The sequence below is a fragment of the Girardinichthys multiradiatus genome, chromosome 21 (assembly GCF_021462225.1).
Source record: "Girardinichthys multiradiatus isolate DD_20200921_A chromosome 21, DD_fGirMul_XY1, whole genome shotgun sequence".
Lineage (NCBI taxonomy): Eukaryota > Metazoa > Chordata > Actinopteri > Cyprinodontiformes > Goodeidae > Girardinichthys > Girardinichthys multiradiatus.
Genome location: NC_061813.1, coordinates 39849942 through 39868937, shown reverse-complemented (window position 1 = coordinate 39868937; position 18996 = coordinate 39849942). Strand labels below are relative to the sequence as shown.

The 18996-nt window shown below is 41.4% G+C and overlaps 2 protein-coding genes across 2 annotated transcripts in view; one reads left to right on the top strand and one right to left on the bottom strand.

Annotated features, from left to right (window-relative positions):
- LOC124857900 (NLR family CARD domain-containing protein 3-like) overlaps positions 1 to 6340 on the top strand; it is a 213069-nt gene extending 206729 nt beyond the window's left edge. The window contains exon 8 of the mRNA XM_047349459.1: positions 6231 to 6340. Coding sequence (XP_047205415.1) covers positions 6231 to 6243 — 13 coding nt within the window. The 3' untranslated portion in view covers positions 6244 to 6340. The remainder of the gene's footprint in view (positions 1 to 6230) is intronic.
- A 5849-nt stretch (positions 6341 to 12189) lies between these two features.
- Positions 12190 to 17585, bottom strand: cavin4b (caveolae associated protein 4b). Its single transcript, XM_047350082.1, has 2 exons — positions 16996 to 17585; positions 12190 to 13796 (listed from the first exon to the last, which is right to left on the bottom strand). Exons 1-2 carry the CDS (start codon positions 17356 to 17358, stop codon positions 13245 to 13247), a joined length of 915 nt encoding a protein of 304 aa, XP_047206038.1. The 5' UTR covers positions 17359 to 17585; the 3' UTR covers positions 12190 to 13244.
- Positions 17586 to 18996: the final 1411 nt, after the last annotated feature.

Below are 18996 nucleotides of genomic sequence, written 5' to 3'. Positions count from 1 at the left end.
CCAGAAGTCCAGTGTCAAGTACCCACAGTCAGTGATGGTCTGGGGTGCCGTGTCAGCTGCTGGTGTTGGTCCACTGTGTTTTATCAAGGGCAGGGTCAATGCAGCTAGCTATCAGGAGATTTTGGAGCACTTCATGCTTCCATCTGCTGAAAAGCTTTATGGAGATGAAGATTTCATTTTTCAGCACGACCTGGCACCTGCTCACAGTGCCAAAACCACTGGTAAATGGTTTACTGACCATGGTATCACTGTGCTCAATTGGCCTGCCAACTCTCCTGACCTGAACCCCATAGAGAATCTGTGGGATATTGTGAAGAGAACGTTGAGAGACTCAAGACCCAACACTCTGGATGAGCTAAAGGCCGCTATCGAAGCATCCTGGGCCTCCATAAGACCTCAGCAGTGCCACAGGCTGATTGCCTCCATGCCACGCCGCATTGAAGCAGTCATTTCTGCAAAAGGATTCCCGACCAAGTATTGAGTGCATAACTGTACATGATTATTTGAAGGTTGACGTTTTTTGTATTAAAAACACTTTTCTTTTATTGGTCGGATGAAATATGCTAATTTTGTGAGATAGGAATTTTGGGTTTTCATGAGCTGTATGCCAAAATCATCCGTATTAAGACAATAAAAGACCTGAAATATTTCAGTTAGTGTGCAATGAATCTAAAATATATGAATGTTAAATTTTCATCATTACATTATGGAAAATAATGAACTTTATCACAATATGCTAATATTTTGAGAAGGACCTGTAGATCATTATCAGACGATGCTGTAACAACCTTTAAAGAATCTGTTCCACTTTTGATTTCCTCATCATAGAAAAGCACAGTGGAGGGCAATAATTTAGTTTCTTCTCCTTCACAAATTGATTCTCTTGTTCATAGAGTTACTTCATCATTGCGTGGTGCATTAGACAACGCAGCCCCCTCGAAAAAGAAGGTAATTATTCATAGGAAGCTAGCTCCTTGGTTTAATTTAGAGCTGCGTACCTTAAAGCACAATGTTAGAAAATTAGAGAGAAAATGGTGCTCTACGCAACTAGAGGATTCCTACTTAATCTGGAAAAATAGCCTACTGTTGTATAAAAGGACACTTCGCCAAACCAGAACAGCTTATTTCATTAATAGAAGAGAACAAGAATAATCCTAGGTTTCTCTTTAGTACAGTTGCTAAACTTACACAGAGTCATAGCTCTGTTGAGCCATCCATTCCCTTAGCTCTTAGCAGCATGACTTTATGGGATTCTTCTTAAATAAAATTGATTCTATTAACAATAAAATCTTTGACATACTCCCGAAGATGATTACTTCATCCTCAGCAAGTGAGACAACATTGGAAATAACTGCAGAACCTGATCTGTGTTTGGACTGTTTTGTATTTAAGGAAGTGTTCCCTCTGATCACCAGCCCCATTTAAGATATGATTAATCTATCTTTGGTAAATGGATATGTACCACAGGCTTTTAAGGTAGCTGTAAGTAAACCTTTACTTAAGAAACCTTCTCTTGATCGAGATGACTTGGAAAATTACAGACCTATATCCAATCTTCCATTCTTATCTAAAATTCTTGAGAAAATAGTTGCTAATCAAATGTGTGAACATTTACACAGCAATGACCTGTTTGAAGAGTTCCAGTCAGGCTTCAGAGCTCATCATAGCACTGAAACAGCTCTGCTGAAAGTCACTAATGATATTCTTATGGCCTCAGATAATGGACTTGTGTCTGTTCTGGTTCTGTTAGATCTCAGTGCTGCATTTGATCCAGTCGATCACAATATTCTCTTAAAAAGGCTGGAATATGCTGTAGGGATCAGCGGGTTCAGTACTTGGGCCAATTCTCTTTACTATATATATGCTTCCAATAGGTCAAATTATCAGGTAGCAAAGGATATATTTTCACTGTTACGCTGATGATACTCAGCTTTACTTATCCATAAATCCTGATGAACCCAACCAGTTAGATAGACTACAAGCATGTCTTGAAGATATAAAAACTTGGATGACTTTAAATTCTTTGCTTCTAAATTCAGACAAGACAGAAGTTGTCGTCTTTGGACCGGAGTCTTTAAAAAAGAAACTGCTTAGTCAGTCACTTAACCTGGATGGCATTAAATTGACCTCTGATAATAAAGTAAAAAACCTTGGTGTTATTTTTAACCAGGACATGTCACTTAAATCCCATATTAAACAGGTTTCTAGGATTTCCTTCTTTCATCTCCAGAACATTGCCAAAATTAGAAATATCCTGTCCAGGAGTGACGCTGAAAAACTAGTCCATGCATTTGTTACTTCAAGGCTGGACTATTGTAATTCTTTACTATCAGGATGTCCACAAAATGCAGTTAAAAGCCTTCAGCTGATTCAAAATGCTGCAGCAAGAGTTCTGATGAAAATTAAAAAGAGAGATCATATTTCTCCTATTTTAGATTCCCTTCATTGGTTCCCTGTTAAATCTAGAATAGAATTTGAAATTCTCCTCCTCACATATAAAGCCCTTAATGATCTAGCTCCATCATACATCAGAGATCTGATTGGTCCATATGTTCCTAACAGAGCACTTCGTTCTCAGACTGCAGGTTTACTGATGGTTCCTAGAGTCTCTAGAAGTAGAATGGGAGGCAGATCCTTTACTTATCAGGCTCCTCTCCTATGGAACCAGTTCCCGGTTTTGGTCCGTGAGGCGGACACCCTGTCTACTTTTAAGGCTAGGCTTAAAACTTTCCTTTTTGATAAAGCTTATAGTTAGAGTGGCTTAGTTTATCAGGGAGGGAACCTTCCTCCCTCCCTGTTGGTTGGAGTAAAGGGGAGTGATGTCCTTCAGATGCTTCAGCACCAGTTGCTCAAAGGATTTCATGACCACAGATCTCAGGGTGACCCTGTGATGGTGGGTTTCTTGGGGGACTGGGATCATGGTAGAGCTCTTGAAGCAGGAGAGAATCTCACACATCTCCAAAGACTCCAGATCTGAAAGATGATAGGGCCCAAATGGCCTGCACAGGTATTTGGGCAAGTGGGGAGACATTGTCAGGTTCTGGAGCTTTCCTGGTCTTCTGATGCTGAAAGCCTAATTATATCTTACCTCTGAGATCTTAAGTCCAGGCAGGGGGTGTAAGGAGAAGCGGGTGGTTGGTTTATGGGGAGCTTTTGTGTCACAGTGAGATGTGGATGGTCCTACGCAGCTTTGAGAACTCACTCTAGAACTCGCTCAAGACCTGAGAACCCCATCAGTGAATAAAAAGGTTTACATTCTATGAAAAATGACTCAAGGTGAGGACTACACCTTCTTTAAAACCTACATTAGTGCACCAACTTTCGTTTATGTAAAAGGAGATTCCACCTTTTCCCTGTTCACCATGGAGTGGACAATAGCTATTTTGATTGAGGGCAAGGGTGGGAGATCTCTCATTGAAGAAAGTTTTACGAGAACACCTGTCCTTTTACCACATCTGCGTCTCTGCTAACTCCCAGAGAGCCGATGTACCGTCAATCAAAATATCACTGAAGCTGGTGTCAATACAAAATGGAGAAAAATGCATAAAAGGCCTGTCTGATGTTTAGAATTTCCTGTTTAGTGAGAGTGACATGAGAATGGTGGCAGAAAGCAAAATAAACAAGTACTAGATATACTAAATACTAAATATTGTTTATTTCGTGATGTTTGCGATGTGAAAAGCTAAACTATTTAGTTATTTGTTCTGTAATTTGTTCCCTGTTGTGTTTTAAAGTTGATACAAACTTAATGAGTCAAATGGTTTTAAACACAGGTTGGTCATAGCGCGTTGTCAATGCTCATATGCATCTTAATCTTTGTATTAATGGTATTTCAAGTATATGTGAAGTAAAACGGTTGGTAAATAAGCAATCTTATGAGAGTCAACAGACATTCCTCCTATTTTAGAAGTTTATTACCCCATGTGATGGCTAGTTAAACACCATTAAAAAACCTGTCCAGAAAGGTAATTGATTTCTAATCTAACAAATGATATTTGCTTAAATGTTATATCACTCTGGTTGTTCCTCTCTGCTCCCTGCCATTACCACTATTATCCACTCCTCCCTGACAACTGGAACTGTTCCTACTTCCTGCAAAGTTGCAGTCATTTCTCCAGTTCTAAACAAACCTGGCTCAGACCCTAATAATTTCAATAACCTTTGCCCCATAAACAACCTTCCATTTATCTTGAAGACCCTTGTAAAAACAGTTGTCTCTCAACTTCAACTCCGCCTCACCAATAACAATTCATATTTTTCACCTAACACTGAAACAGCCCATATTAAAATCACCAACGACTTCCCCTTAGCAGCTGACTCCGGTCCCCTTCCCTCCTCATCCTCCTGGATCTGAGTGCGGCCTTTGACATCATCTCACACTCCATCCTTCTCCACAGACTCTCTTCTTTGGCATCACAGATACTCCCCTCTCCTGTGTACCTCTCTGGTCGCACTCAGTTCATTCACCTGAAAACGTTCCGTTCCGTTTACCCCTCTCCTGTCAGCTTTGGGTAACCCCAGGGCTCTGTCCTGGGGCCGCTTCTTTTTATTATTTATCTCCTTTCCCTCAGTTCCATCTTTTGCCACTTCAACATCCAGTTTCACTGCTACACGGATGACACCCAGCTCTTCCACTCCTGCAAAACACCCATCACAGTACCCCCCTCCCATCTCTCCTTTTGCCTCTGTGTTATCAACTCCTTGTTTACAGCAAACTTTCTTAAACTTAATTCAGATAAAACTGAAATTCTCTCAATTGGTACCAAATCCACTCTCTCTAAAACCAATAACTTTTTTTCTGACCATTGACAATCCCTTAATCTGGTGTCATCCTCAACAGCCCTTTCTCCTTTCAATCTAATATTAATACTGTTATCCGGTCTGCATACTAACCCCTTCACTCCATAAACCGCCTCCGTCTCTCCCTCAGCCACCACTCCACTTCTGTCCTCATTCATATCATGGTCACCTCCTGTCTCGACTATAGTAATTCTCTCTCAACGGTCTTCCACAAAAGTCCCTTCATAAACTTCAAATGGTTCAGAACTCTGCTGCCCATATCATCACCTAAACCCCCTCTTTCAACCACATCACTCCCATATTACAACAGCTACACTGGCTCGTTATCAAATCCAGACTTAGATTTAAGCTACTCATTACATTCAAGGCCATCCACAACCTTGCCCCACCTCCCCATGGGTTCCACTTGCCCTAGCACCTTCCCCCTGAGCTCCTCAATGGGTTGTCACTGTCTCCTGGTTGGCACCTTAACAAGATCCCTTGTGGGTTCCCCTGGTCTACTGGTAGGCCTCCTGACAAGATCCACCGTGTGTTCCCCGGCCTTCTGGTCAGCCTCCAGATGAGGCTCTCTATGACTCTCTCTATTTGGCATCCAGACCTCATTTGCCGCCCCCAGCTTCCAGGGTTCTTCGCAGCTAGTGTCTTGATCACATTTCCCAATCCTCTATCAAAAGCCCCAGGCATTTCAACATGGAACGGCAAGCCTCTTTTGCTGGATCTATTGCCTGCTAGAACTCTGTGCTTCCTTGGGATGAGCTCTGGGTTGTCTGTCAAAACTCGTTGGGCGGTCCACCTGAGATTTTTCTTTTTGTTTTTTGTTTCATGCCCTCTTTCTCAGGCCCCCTCCGCTTGCCAATTTGCTTTTGGTTTTCAAAGTCTGTTGAGGATGTTTTTTTGTTTTGTTTTTTTGCCTGTTCCCCATGTCCTGGTTTCCTCGTGCACGTCCTGTAGGTTTTGCTGTTTTCATTATTAGACCTATTTTCCACCATGTTACTTCCAGGTTCCTGTCTGCATTTTGGTCCAGCTATAAATTCACAAAACATAATCCCAAGCATTTAGTGACCATGTGGTCTTTATACAAAGCAGAAGCTCTGCTGAAGTCCAGTGTTTGTGCAGAAATGAAGCCTTCATGACTCTCAGCAGTTGGTTTCCACTGTGGACTTGAGTGAAACCTGCAGAGGAACCAGACTTGATGCTAAAAGTGTGTGCAGGTGTGTGAGCTTGGAGCTCAGTGTGTTCACTCCAACACGTTAACATGAGAGCTGAAAGGAAGCTGGCTACGCTCCACAGCTGCTCCACAGCTGCTCTGAACAGGACTGAAGTCCCTGCTGCTCTTTATACTGGATGTGCTGCATCACTGACTGACAGCTGATGGAGAGAGGCTGGAAACACTCATTGATCTCCTCTGTTGCTCCTTCTTCTCTCTGCAGGACGTGGAGGTGATGATCTTTGTAAAGGAGAGAAGCTGAGCTGTGTCCTGATGATCCACAGAGGTTGAAGCTGCAGCAGTTTGAGTTTAAAGAGACTAACTGGATCCTGATGATGAACTCTGAGTTTAGAGATTTTTATCCTGTTTATTTTCTCATGTCTGTCATTTAGTGTCTGATATTGTTTGTCTCTCTGGACCAATGAAGATGAAATTAAAACTAAGCTGCATTTAGTGGCTCCATGTAGTTTTGATCTGAATTTGATTAAACTGTAAAGTTGATCTTTTTTCTCACTGATTCATTTCCATGCAGCTCAGCTCTGCTGAGGTCAGAAAATAGATTTTAATCATGTTTGGGGACTGTGGGAGTAGTCCAAGTACACAGACATAAAAATAGAGAACACAACAATTGTGTGAGGAAAGAGATCATTAAGGAGATTATACCACATTAATATACACTTGTATGACCTTGATATGTGTGTTTTGTCATTCTTTTCATCACATAGACCAGGGTTGTCAAACTCCAGTCCTCGAGGGCCAGTGTCCAGCAACTTTTAGATGTGTCCCTGGTCCAACAAACCTCAAACAAATGGCTGCATTTCCTCCATTCTGTCGATGAGCTTTAAGAGGTAGTCACCTGAAATGGCTTTCCAACAACCAGTTCCCAGAGATGCTTAGCACTTGTTGGCCCTTCTGCCTTCACTCTGTGGTCCAGCTCACCCCAAACCATCTCGACTGGGTTCAGGTCCGGTGACTGTGGAGGCCAGGTCATCTGGCGCAGCACCCCATCACTCTCCTTCTTGGTCAAATAGCCCTTACACAGCCTGGAGGTGTGTTTGGGGTCATTGACATGGTGGTTTGAACCAAAGAGCTCAAACTTGGACTCATCAGACCAAAGCACAGATTTCCACTGGTCTAATGTCCATTCCTTGTGTTCTTTAGCCTAAACAAGTCTCTTCTGTTTGTTGCCTGTCCTCAGCAGTGGTTTCCTAGCAGCTATTTTACCATGAAGGCCTGATTCACACAGTCTCCTCTTAACAGTTGTTCTAGAGATGTGTCTGCTGCTAGAACTCTGTGTGGCATTGACCTGTTCTCTAATCTGAGCTGCTGTTAACCTGCGATTTCTGAGGCTGGTGACTCGGATGAACTTATCGTCCGCAGCAGAGGTGACTCTTGGTCTTCCTTTCCTGGGGCGGTCCTCATGTGAGCCAGTTTCTTTGTAGCGCTTGATGGTTTTTGCGACAGCACTTGGGGACACTTTCAAAGTTTTCCCAATTGTTCGGACTGACTGACCTTCATTTCTTAAAGTAATGATGGCCACTTGTTTTTTTTTACTTAGCTGCTTTTGTCTTGCCATAATACAAATTCTAACAGTCTATTCAGTAGGACTATCAGCTGTGTACTGTATCCACCTCCTGCACAACACAACTGATGGTCCCACCCCCATTTATAAGGCTTAAAATCCCACTATTAAACCTGACAGGACACACCTGTGAAGTGAAAACCATTTCAGGTGACTACGTCTTGAAGCTCATCAACAGAATACCAAGAGTGTGTGGAGCAGTAATCAAAGCAAAAGGTGGCTACTTTGAAGAACCTGGAATATAAGACATATTTTCAGTTGATTCACACTTTTTTGTTCAGTATATGATTCCACATGTGTTAATTCATAGTTTTGATGCCTTCAGTGTGAAGCTACAACATTCATAGTCATGAAAATAAAGAAAACTCTTTGAATGAGAAGGTGTGTCCAAACTTTTGGTCTGTACTGTATGTTTAGAGTGTTTTAACCAACTTTACTTTCCCACTCATTTCTCTCTCCTGTAACATTCACTATAATTACATCCAAATGACCATTTATGCTTTAGTATGCAACGATGTCACTTAGGACAACCAATTGCTACTTTCCTTACTGAGAAGTTGGCAGTAGTGATGAAATGAAATATCATTACATGGGGTGAAATAATTGTTTCTAGTTTTAGGACCACAGACAGAGACTAGCTTGTCCTTTTTTACACTCTTTTCTTTTCTCCCTCAGCCGGACTGATGTTGAGATGCTGGGGGACGTTTTATGATTTATGGACCAGGATTCCTTTGACTTTTAATTTTCTGAAGGTAAAAGCACTGATGCTGCTTTCAGGTCTGTAGACTGAGACCAACTTTGCATGTTTTATGAATATTATTTAGACAGAATAACTACAGTTTAAAACTTGGAAAGATGTTACATTTCTGAGTCCCAATGTTTTTATCTGTCATCAGTCAATCATTTTCTACCGCTTATTCCATAGTGGGTCACAGGGAAGCTGGTGCCTATCTCCAGCAGTCTATGGCCGAGAGGCAGGGTCCACCCTGGACAGGTCACCAGTCCATTGCAGGGCAACACACAAACAACCATGCACACACTCATTCATACACCTAAGGGCAATTTAGAGAGATCAATTAACCTAACAGGCATGTCTTTGGACTGTGGGAGGAAGCCGGAGTACCCGGTGAGAACCCACGTATGCACGGGGAGAACATGCAGAAAGACCCCCGGCGGGGAATTGGACCCAGGACCTTCTTGCTGCAAGGCAACAGTGCTACCAACTGCGCCACTGTGTTTTTATCTGATGTTTAGAAAAATATTGCAAAGGTAGATTTATTTAGAGCATATTTTAGTTGTTTGCAGGGCTTAGATCTGTGAATATCTATCTGCTAGATCAATGAGTCACTAGAGTCCCTCTGGTGATCAAAAAGAGTAATACAGGAGCAGACAGTGAAACATTAGCCTCAGTTTTCCCCTCAGCTTTCCTGGGTACCCACGTCCTTACCCAGCAGTCTGTGTGTTTTTTCTTGTTGATAAATGAAATAATTAATAAAGATTTTCAGGAAATAAATTGCCTAAAACTTTGTTACATTTAGAGGCTTCCCTGGATTTAAAAAATATCTGCTATTATTTGTTCTCTGATTTGAGTCAGTTAGATACGTTGTAAATTTACCAGAGAGGGCATTGATTATGTTATTCATTTATTTCAATAATATTAAAATATTGGAAACATATTAAGCTGCTTTTATGTTAAACTTTGTAAGTTCAGTGGATCAGAGTCAGAATTAAAAAGATTTAACAGCAGCAAACGTTGAATCCCCGCTGCTCTTTATGTGTTAAAATGTTGAATCTGAAGCAGACATGTTTCTGTTACAGAAGTGATTAAACTTTTATTTTCAGACAAACAAAGCCTGCTCTACTTTATGCTGTTTGCCAAACTATAGCCATGCAGTCACCCTCTAGCTTTAACTGGAAAACCGTCTAATGTTGGGAGTAGAAGTAATTATAATCAGAACATCAGAGTTGCTTTCAAACTGTGCTGTTTCTGCACATTTAAAGGAAAACGGTCCATATTCCACTGTAGTCCGATAATTAGCTTTATTCAGGAGGAGGAAATAGATCTTCAAGTTCATCAATCTGAGCAGCCTTGTAGAGATTTTACACTAAGGCAACTCAAACTGAGAGGATTTCCACCTCATTATAACAGCAGCAGCAGCGGTTCAGTCATTAACTGAGGTAAATGATACACATGTCCCTTTAGATTCCCTGCAGCTTGCTGTCTGAAACAGTGAACACTGACTTTCCCTGGTTAATGTCTCTGTGTTTATGTTTAAACTACAAAAGCATTCCTGACATAAACTGTGTAACATTTCTGAACAGTAGATGACATAAAATATGTTACTGATGATGTGTTAAAGGGTCTCCTGTTCTGCAAGAGAACATTTCCGCCATTCAATCTCGTACTTAGAAACCGATATGGGAAATGCTTCCCTATGGAGTGGGAAGACTACAATCCTTTGTCTGTGACCACTAGTTTATGCACTTATACAAGCTCTCATATAAAAATTCAAAGTATATTTTGTTAGTTAAACTGTTGCTACATGTAAATATAACAGCACTCTGTGTGAAGTGTGATGTAGTACTATGTAGTACCATGTAGTAGAGCTTGTTTTACCTTTTCCTTCACTGAATGAATCAAGATACTTTTTTACAAGAACATTAAACACAGAGGAACAGAACCAAGTTAGAGAAGCAAAGAGCATCGGAAGTTGTCCAAAGTCTGGGAGTACGGTGAGAAATGGAACTGGACATAAAGCTGCGAAAAGAATCAAGATAGGATTGTTACTGATGGGATGGAATACAGTGGAGTGGAAAAGTATGTACCCCCTAGATGTCTTAAAAAAGGTTGTAAGGTAAGGTAAGTTTATTTATATAGCGCTTTTCAGTAACGAGATACTCAAAGTGCTGTACATACAATTACAATATAATCACAAAGCAAATAAACACAGATACAGACAGAAAAAACAAATCAAATGATAAAATCAAAGAACAGAGGTAATTTTAAAAAGTTCAATAAAAGAGAATAGAATGATGGACAAGAAACTGAAAGGAAAATTGGACTGAAAACGCAACTAATCATACCTAGATGGTCCAGTCAAAGGCCACTCTAAACAAATATGTTTTTAATCTTGATTTAAAACAACTTAGGGTTTCGGCGCTTTTACAGTTTTCTGGCAGTTTATTCCAGATTAGTGCAGCATAAGAACTAAAAGCTGCTTCTCCATGTTTGGTTCTGATTCTGGTTCTGCAGAGTAGATTTGAGCCAGAAGACCTGAGAGGTCTGGGTGGTTGATACACTGACAACAAGTCTGTAATGTATTTTGGTGCTAAGCCATTCAGTGATTTATAGACTAACAGAAGTATTTTAAAGTCTATTCTCTGAGCTACAGGGAGCCAGTGTAGGGACTTTAGAACCGGGCCGTTGTGCTCCACTTTCTTAGTTCTAGTGAGGACGCGGGCCGCAGCGTTCTGGATCGACTGCAGCTGTCTGATCCACTTTTTAGGCAGACCTGTGAAGACACCGTTGCAGTAATCAATTCTACTAAAGATGAAAACATGAAGTAGTTGTGCTAGTTAAGGGTGTGCATTCCAATCAGATTTAAGTCCACACTTTGACTAGGCCATTCTAAGAACTCTACTTTGTTTTTGTTTTTCTTTTGAGCCATTCAGATGTGGACATGCAGGTGTGCTTTGGATCACTCTCTTGCTGCAAGTGAGCTTGAGCTAAGTTTAGGAACTGGCTGGCTATTCTCCTTCAGGAGTTTCTGCTACAGAGCAGAATTCATGTTCCACCAACTACAGCAAGTCATCCAGGTTATATAGAAGTGAAGCAGCCTCAGACCATCACACTACCACCACCGTGTCTGACTGTAGGCCTGATGTTCTGTTTCTGAAATACTGTGTCAGTTTAACCTGAGATGCAGCCTGACACACATCTTCTTAAAATTTCTACTTTTGTCTCGTCAGCCCACAGAACATTTTCCCCAAAGTCTCGGGAATTAACAAGACGTTCAATGGGAATGTAAGCCTTTTTGTTATTTTGGGTCAGCAGTGGTTCTGGCCTTGAAACTCTACCATAGAGGCTATTTTTGCCCAGTGTCCTTTATTGTTGTTGAATCATGACCTCTGACCTTAAGTGGCAGTGAGGCCTGCAAGCTTTAGATGTTCTTCAAGGTTTTTCTGTGACCTCCTGGATGAGTTGTTGATGGCCTCTTGGAGTAATTTCAGTTGGCCAGTCACTCCTGGGTAGATTCTCCACTGTTCCAGGTTTTCTCTATTTGTGGAGAAAACATCTATGGTTCTCTGAAGTCCTATGGCCTGAGAAATGACTTTGTAACCCTTTCCTTGCAGATAGATGTGAATCATTCTCTTCTGTTCCTGATTCTCTTTAGATCAGCACATTATGCCTTGCTTTTGAGATCTTTTAGCCTACTTCATGATGTCATATAGGTTCTATTTATGTGATTTCTTGATTCTGTGGGTTTGGAAGTAATTGAGCCTGGGTGTGGCTGGTGAAAGTGATAAAAGAAAATGTTGTTAACCACAGTCAATTCATAATTAAGCAAGATGGACAAATATATATTCACACAGGGCCAGGTTGGTTTAGATATCTTTCTTCTGTTAGTAAATGAAATCATCATTTGAGAACATCATTTTGTATTTACTCAGGTTACCTTATGTATTAGAATCTGTAGTGTGACAAAAAGCACAAACAGAAGATATATGTGAGGGGAAAACACTTTTACAGCCGCGTAAATCACAACCAGCTGTTAAATACTGAAAAAAATAAAAGCAAAACACACAAACCTCAGCACATCCTGACGGGGAGGCCCAACACTGCTACACTTGTCTTCAGCTCTCCCTCATCCTCAGTGTTTCTTCAAGACTGGGAAAGTTTGATTATTTTTTATGGTTGTCAGCCTGTAAGACTACAACATACAAATAGTATAACATAACTGCTTTTAAGGCAAATAAATTTTAACTGAGAAATAGATCTCTAAATGGAACTAATCAGTAAAAAGTTAAATGGATTCCTAACCCTCTTTCATTGAGATCCGATTCAAATGTGATGGTGCAAACTATATTCTGGGTGGTTTTCATTGAGCATCTTAATTCTTCAGTTGTGAGAACCCACACAGGCCTCTGCAAGAGCAAACCATCCTGTCCTGACTTTTATTTCCAAACATAGAAATTCACTTTATTTTACTGGACTTTCTCCCTTTTTTCAACATATCACAGAACAAAACGTTCCTCAAACCTGTTCTGTCTTTATCTTCCAACATTTCAACTTCATCTACATTCAAACAAGCGAGCAGCAGCAGTGTGGTAGGAGAAGCTTGTGATAAAGTCCTACGACATTTCCATCATACACAGCTTCGCTTGTTCAATAAACACAAAACAAAAGCGTCTAAACCAGGTGGGCTTGATGGTAAATGTTCTGAAAACACACAGCACCAATACTCCCAGTGAGTTCAGGAATCTGTTATTAACATTCAGTCAAGGTGAATCACACAACTTGTTGCTCGCCTCTTTCCACAGTGTTCTACAGATATGACTCTTCATCCACCCAGCTCTGCTCGATAGCAGATACCACCTGCATTCTATCTTTCTGTGGTCTCTCAGGTCCAAAGAAAACTGGTCAGATGTCCTGTTTTACGACAGCTGCTTCATGTCGTACATCGGCACCTCAGACTTGGCTGCTTTGCCCTCATCTGCAGCCACCCTGGCTGCACTTGGGCTGCTCTTACGGCCTTTAGGAGGAGGAACTGGAACAGCTGCCTCAGCAGCTCCCTCAGCTCCTTCCTGACCCTCTGCCACAGTCCTCTCTTTCTTCAGGTTCAGCTTTGCTGGGACGGTCTTGGTGAAGGTCTCCTTTAGCTTCTCACCAGACTGACGGATCTTCTCGCGCCTTTCGGCCGTTACAATTCGCTCACCAAATTTATTGACCTTGGTGCCCAAGTTCTCACGGGTTTTGCTCATGTTCTCCCTGGAGAATGTGGCTTTGAAGCTCTCGATGCGTGTCAGGCCTGTCTTCTTCATACGGCCAGCCGCTGAAGAGACTGCTTCCTCCACAACCATGTACTCTTCGTCTGACTCTGGAGGAAGCTCAAATTTGTCCGGTTCCACTTCATGTCTTGCTGCAGCACCACCGCTGGACTCTGCCGTCTCGGTACCGGGTGTGATAGCTTTAACTTCCTGGTCACCCTGAAAAACAGTAAGTGACATAATATCAACATCTAGATTTTGCAGCACAAACTGATGCATTAATTATGCATCATTTTTTTCTCAGACAAAGTTTAATAATGATGTCAGGTTTAAATCTGTCACTGGTAAAAACGTGTCCTCCAGACTTGAAGGGTTAGTGTGCAGGTCTTGATCCTTCTTCCATAAATAAACTGCAGCACCTGTTTCTGCAGCTCAGCGCTGGGCTGCAGGAAGCTAAACATATCAGTGAGCTGCAGCCTAAGGAGCAAAGCTGGATCACCCTCAGCTTCAAGCCGCATCATGACATGCAACTGTCTCTAACCTGGGTCAGGTTACGGAGAAATGTTGAGGAAGGAGCTGCAAACGGACCCAGATTCATGATTAAACACACCTCACTCATTCGTACTGGGAGCTGACCAGTGAAAGTGCAACCTAATGCTGCTCAGCAAGTAAACAGACTAAATCTCTGGATCAGCCCTGACAGCTGCTGCAGCTCAGCTACAAACTGAGCCACAGGATCAGCCATGATCGGTAATAGCAGAATCTCTTCTTTTAAAATAAATACCCAAACTATACAGATAAATATCCAGACTATACAGCTGATTGTGTCTAGACTAAATGCAGTCAACTGTGAGATGGATAGATGTGTGAAATGAACTTTTTGAGGCCATAAATCTTTTTGGAAGTTTACGCAACCTTCTCCTTAGGCTCCCAAATATGACCTAAGTCAGAAAACTCAAAAATGACCAAATAGAATCTGGGAAAACTGTTAATATGTACTGGAATCCCAGTAATGCAACGTTTCTCTTAATGGAATAATAATGAAGCCTTAAAGGTTACAAACTAGTAAGTTGGAATCATGGTAATGGGAGCATCAGCGTCTTTCATTACATGCATCACTGGTGCCACATGACACCTGATAGGCTGACATTTCCAGGCCTTGAACAGAATATATGTCTGCCATAACTGAGCTGCACAGTAAGTGAAAACGTAGCATAGGCTGCTAACAAGCTGGCAGTTATCAAAGTTAAGACATCTACACCTGGAGGACTGGATTATGTTATTTTTACTTTACTGTCCAGAGAAAAACGGTTATGATATATATATATATATATATATATATATATATATTAGAGAAAGACAATAATATTTAGCACCATAAAGGATGCTAAAGTATTAATTGAGGACTAGTTAAGAACATATAAAACTTGCTAAGTTTGCTAAACATAGTGTGCACAGTATGCTACAAAGCCCAACATGAAAATGGTCATTGAACTCGGAGTGTCGCAGGTCACAAGTCTAAATTGGTCAGCTAATTTTAATCCAAGCAAATGCATGAACATTTCCACCAATCTGTTGAACTAAAACCTGCCGTTGAAGCAGGAAGTATCTGATCAGTGGCTAAAAAAATGATAGGATAAAGAATACCAGGGGATGAGCAGACAGCTATATTAGGAGATGGTGGAGGCTGAGACTCAGAATAACTTGGTCTGTCAGCTCTCAGCTGGCTCAGTCCCTTTTATTAGAGCAGCTCTGAGAGCTCAACACATGCTGCTTTTTGTCTGAACAGTGACATAAAAAACAAGGAGCTTTGGGACATTTATATTTGGCCACCAAGTTCTACCTGAAGAAACATGTATCAAGGATGCAGTTAAATCTCTGAATACCAAACGCTTATCCTGCAGGTCAGGGTTTACATGCATGACTGGGTTTGTTATTTTCAAGGGACGGCTCATTTAAGGCTTAATAAGGGGAACAAAATTAGGGTTATTAAAGAAGGTGTTTGGAGTTACTGCTGGAGTTGTTTTAAGTGGGCAGATAACCAAGTTCCAATAGGCAGACAACACCGCAAGATGATTAAACTTAAAGCCCATAATACATCCAAACCTCACACAGCTGTTATTTCCTGTTTCATTTGGATAGCTGGTAAATATATTACTCTGAATGCTAAATCCATCCAGGGTTTAACATTAAGGGTAAAAACTAGAGCAACAGAATTAAAAACTCAGTTTTTAGCTTTACTTTATGAGATTTATTAATGTAGTGGATTTAAGCAGCCAAACAGATTTATTTCTCCAAAAAACTCTGCATTCAAAGCTCAGATATGTGCAGTTACCCCTCAGCAGGCTGACGTCTATGCAAAGCTAAAATAACCCAGTCACCGTCATGTTGGCAGCTGCTGACTGTGAAGGCCAGAGAAATAAGATCAGGTCTGGTGACATTTACCCATCATCATTCATGTTAAAGGAAATCACATTTGGGTTGAAAGAGACATAAAAACAAAGAAGAATGTCACAAAACATCTTTTTAATCTCTCTAGAATCAGAATTAGATCTGAAAATCTCAATGAAACAAGCTTTGGCCCAAATAAAATTGCCATTATTAGTTGCCTTCAGCTGTTACTGAGTGGAAAAGATGTTCTTCAGTATTCACAACACCAACATGAATTGTTCTCCACTTCTTAACACAAAAGATGTCTTTTATCAGTGATTTTAAAACTCTACGTGTCGAGGCCTTCAGAGAAACAGGAGTAACATGTCAAGCTTAATTCATTTTTCTAAATAGAAATAAATTTGCACATCAACAGGATTGGCTTTCTGTAGAGAAGTTGCTGTGAGTTTCTAATAGCAGACTTCCTCCTCTGTGGAACTGGATGTGGTCTTGTGCTTGTGTTGATCTTTTCTTTGCCTGAGAACCATTTTCCTCGAGCTTCAAAACAGCATCTGGCCTGTTTGATCCTTAGTTCAGTGGATTCTCTTCATACCTTCTGAGACAATTTGTAAGGCAGTCGTCAACTTCTGAGCATCTTTGGCTTCTCGTGAGAGGTGATAAAACTCGTCTCCATCGTTATTGGTTCAGAGACACTGGAAAGAAAGCCCAACCTAGAACCAGATTCAAATGGTTGTCGCTGGATTTGGGTCTTTGTACTGTTGACTGTTGACTTACAGTTTGGACTGTTGAAGTCGAAGCTGTGGTTTATTTATTACTGTCGTTCTAGACTAGGTTAATTCTTGCAAACATTTTCATTTGTTAGGTTGCAGTCTATCACTCTAATCTGCAGCAGGAGTATGTTCTGCTGCACATTTAATCATATCCTTTGTACTTTGTTGACTACAGCTGAGGAGAGCAGAGCAACAAAGCTTCAGAATCACTCCAAAGGGTATCCAACAATTTAAAATGTTTGTTCTACCAGCCTTACCTGGTAAATGACCACCCTGAACTTGTTCTTGGCAAGCAGGTCTCCCTGCGTAGCCTCCACTTTCTTGACCCTGAGGTTCTGGTTCTCGACGCGCACCCTGACATCCTTGATGTGGCAGCTGACCTTGCGGGTCTTCTCCAGCAGCCGGCTGACTGTGGAGCTGGTGTTTGCGTGATCATTGGTCAGCTTGACCACATCAGCCTGGATGGTTTTTACTGTGTTCTCCAGCTCCAGCTGACGCTCCTCCATGCGCTGCTGTGTGGCCTGGACGTTGTCCATCAGGCCTGCCACACGCTCCAACAAGGCCATGATGCCTCCCGCATCTTCTCCGCCTCCTGTTGGCATGCCGGGTTTGTCCGTCATACTTGCTGGTTGGCGTCTCTTTTAAGTCAGTTGGTTGTTGGTATTCAATGATCCAAATGAAAGAAGAGATGGACAGAGACAAAACCCCAGCAAGATCAGTGAATGTTAGTGGTTATAAAGAACTGAAGAGCACAGAATGAAGGTTGAAGTGGTGCGATCCAACAGCGTGGAGACAGAGAGAAGGCAGAAGGGCCGGATCACCCCTCTACAACTGGAGAATTGACCCTGAAAGTGTACGGATCAAGTTAAAGACTCCACCCTGTTGGACCTGGGAGGGACGGTTGGTGGGAATAAAAAGAAAGGAGGGGGGCATGAGCAAAAGGAGCACCAAGAGGATGAATGAACTTTACTGATATTTAAGCAAAACATTTACATCATTTTAGACTTTTAAGAAACAAGACTGTAGGAATAACTCTAATATGTTTTTCTTAGAGTTAGGAGCTAAATCTGGTACAAACTTGGAGAAACTTTGACCTCTTAGATAGAAGCTAAAACCAGTTGTACAGATCTGTGATAAATAGAGTAGCATGTATCCCAATGTTTCTCTGTTCTCTGCTGCTAAAAATACAGCAGTGGTAAAATGACTCCCTGTGCTTCTTTGAGGGCTAAGAGTATTAAAAGCCATGGAAACCCCCTCCATGTACTCCTCCTCCATCCATCATCCAACACCTGTTCACTTCTTCTGTCTTAATCCTTCCCTCCAGGTTTGGACCTTCTTGTTGCCTCCCACAGGTCAGCCTCTGAGAGGTTAGGTTTCATTAAAGCATTCGTCAGGTACATACTTCCCATGGCTGCCATCTTTGTAGAAGGCAGGTAATACAAATTTGGTCAAAACAGGGTGTGACCTTCAGTGGGAGGAGTAATCAGTTAAATCAAAACAGAATCTGAAATCCGATTCTTTAGAATCTTAATATTTAATTAACAAGAAGTGAAGTTCTCAAGTAGGATGCAGATCTGCAGCAAATACGGAAAACTATAACCATAGATAAAAACGGCATGAAGGAAACACTGTGGAGCTCAGGGGGAACTCTGGAGGCCATCGGTGGTACTGCACTGCATGGCGTTTCATGTAATATTGAATTATCTCATCAATATTTTATTTATTTATTTTCTCCTATCAGCAGTCTATACCCCTATAACTAACTGCTAAACTGCTCTTCATCAAGTGTTCTTTAATTTCTTTGGGATGTTCCTGCCCTACTATATGTGTTTGTGAGCATACGGTAATATTTCATTAGTGAGCATTCCTTTAGAGCTGGTCAACCGATGCATGTTCCCCTGACACTTTGCAGAGAGGAGCACAAATTTAAACCTAATGTTTTAACAACATTTCATAGTAGTTTTTAAAAATTTAGAAAGCTGCTGAGCGATAAGAAAAAAGATGATGGCAACAGGTGTTCTGGCATAACGGGAATTACAAGAGGTGATAAAACAGGGAAGGAATCAGACAAACAGAGAAGGGGACTCCCCGCTGTTTAAAGCCCTCCACCAGCTGCTTGCCTATAATTATCCAGCCATCACTGCTATATTTATCCCACCTTCATGTGGGAGACTTGGACAGTTTATTGGCACTAGGTTTCACTACAGATTCACTGAAACTGACTGATTCAGTGAAGAAAGGTTAGATTTCAGCTTTCC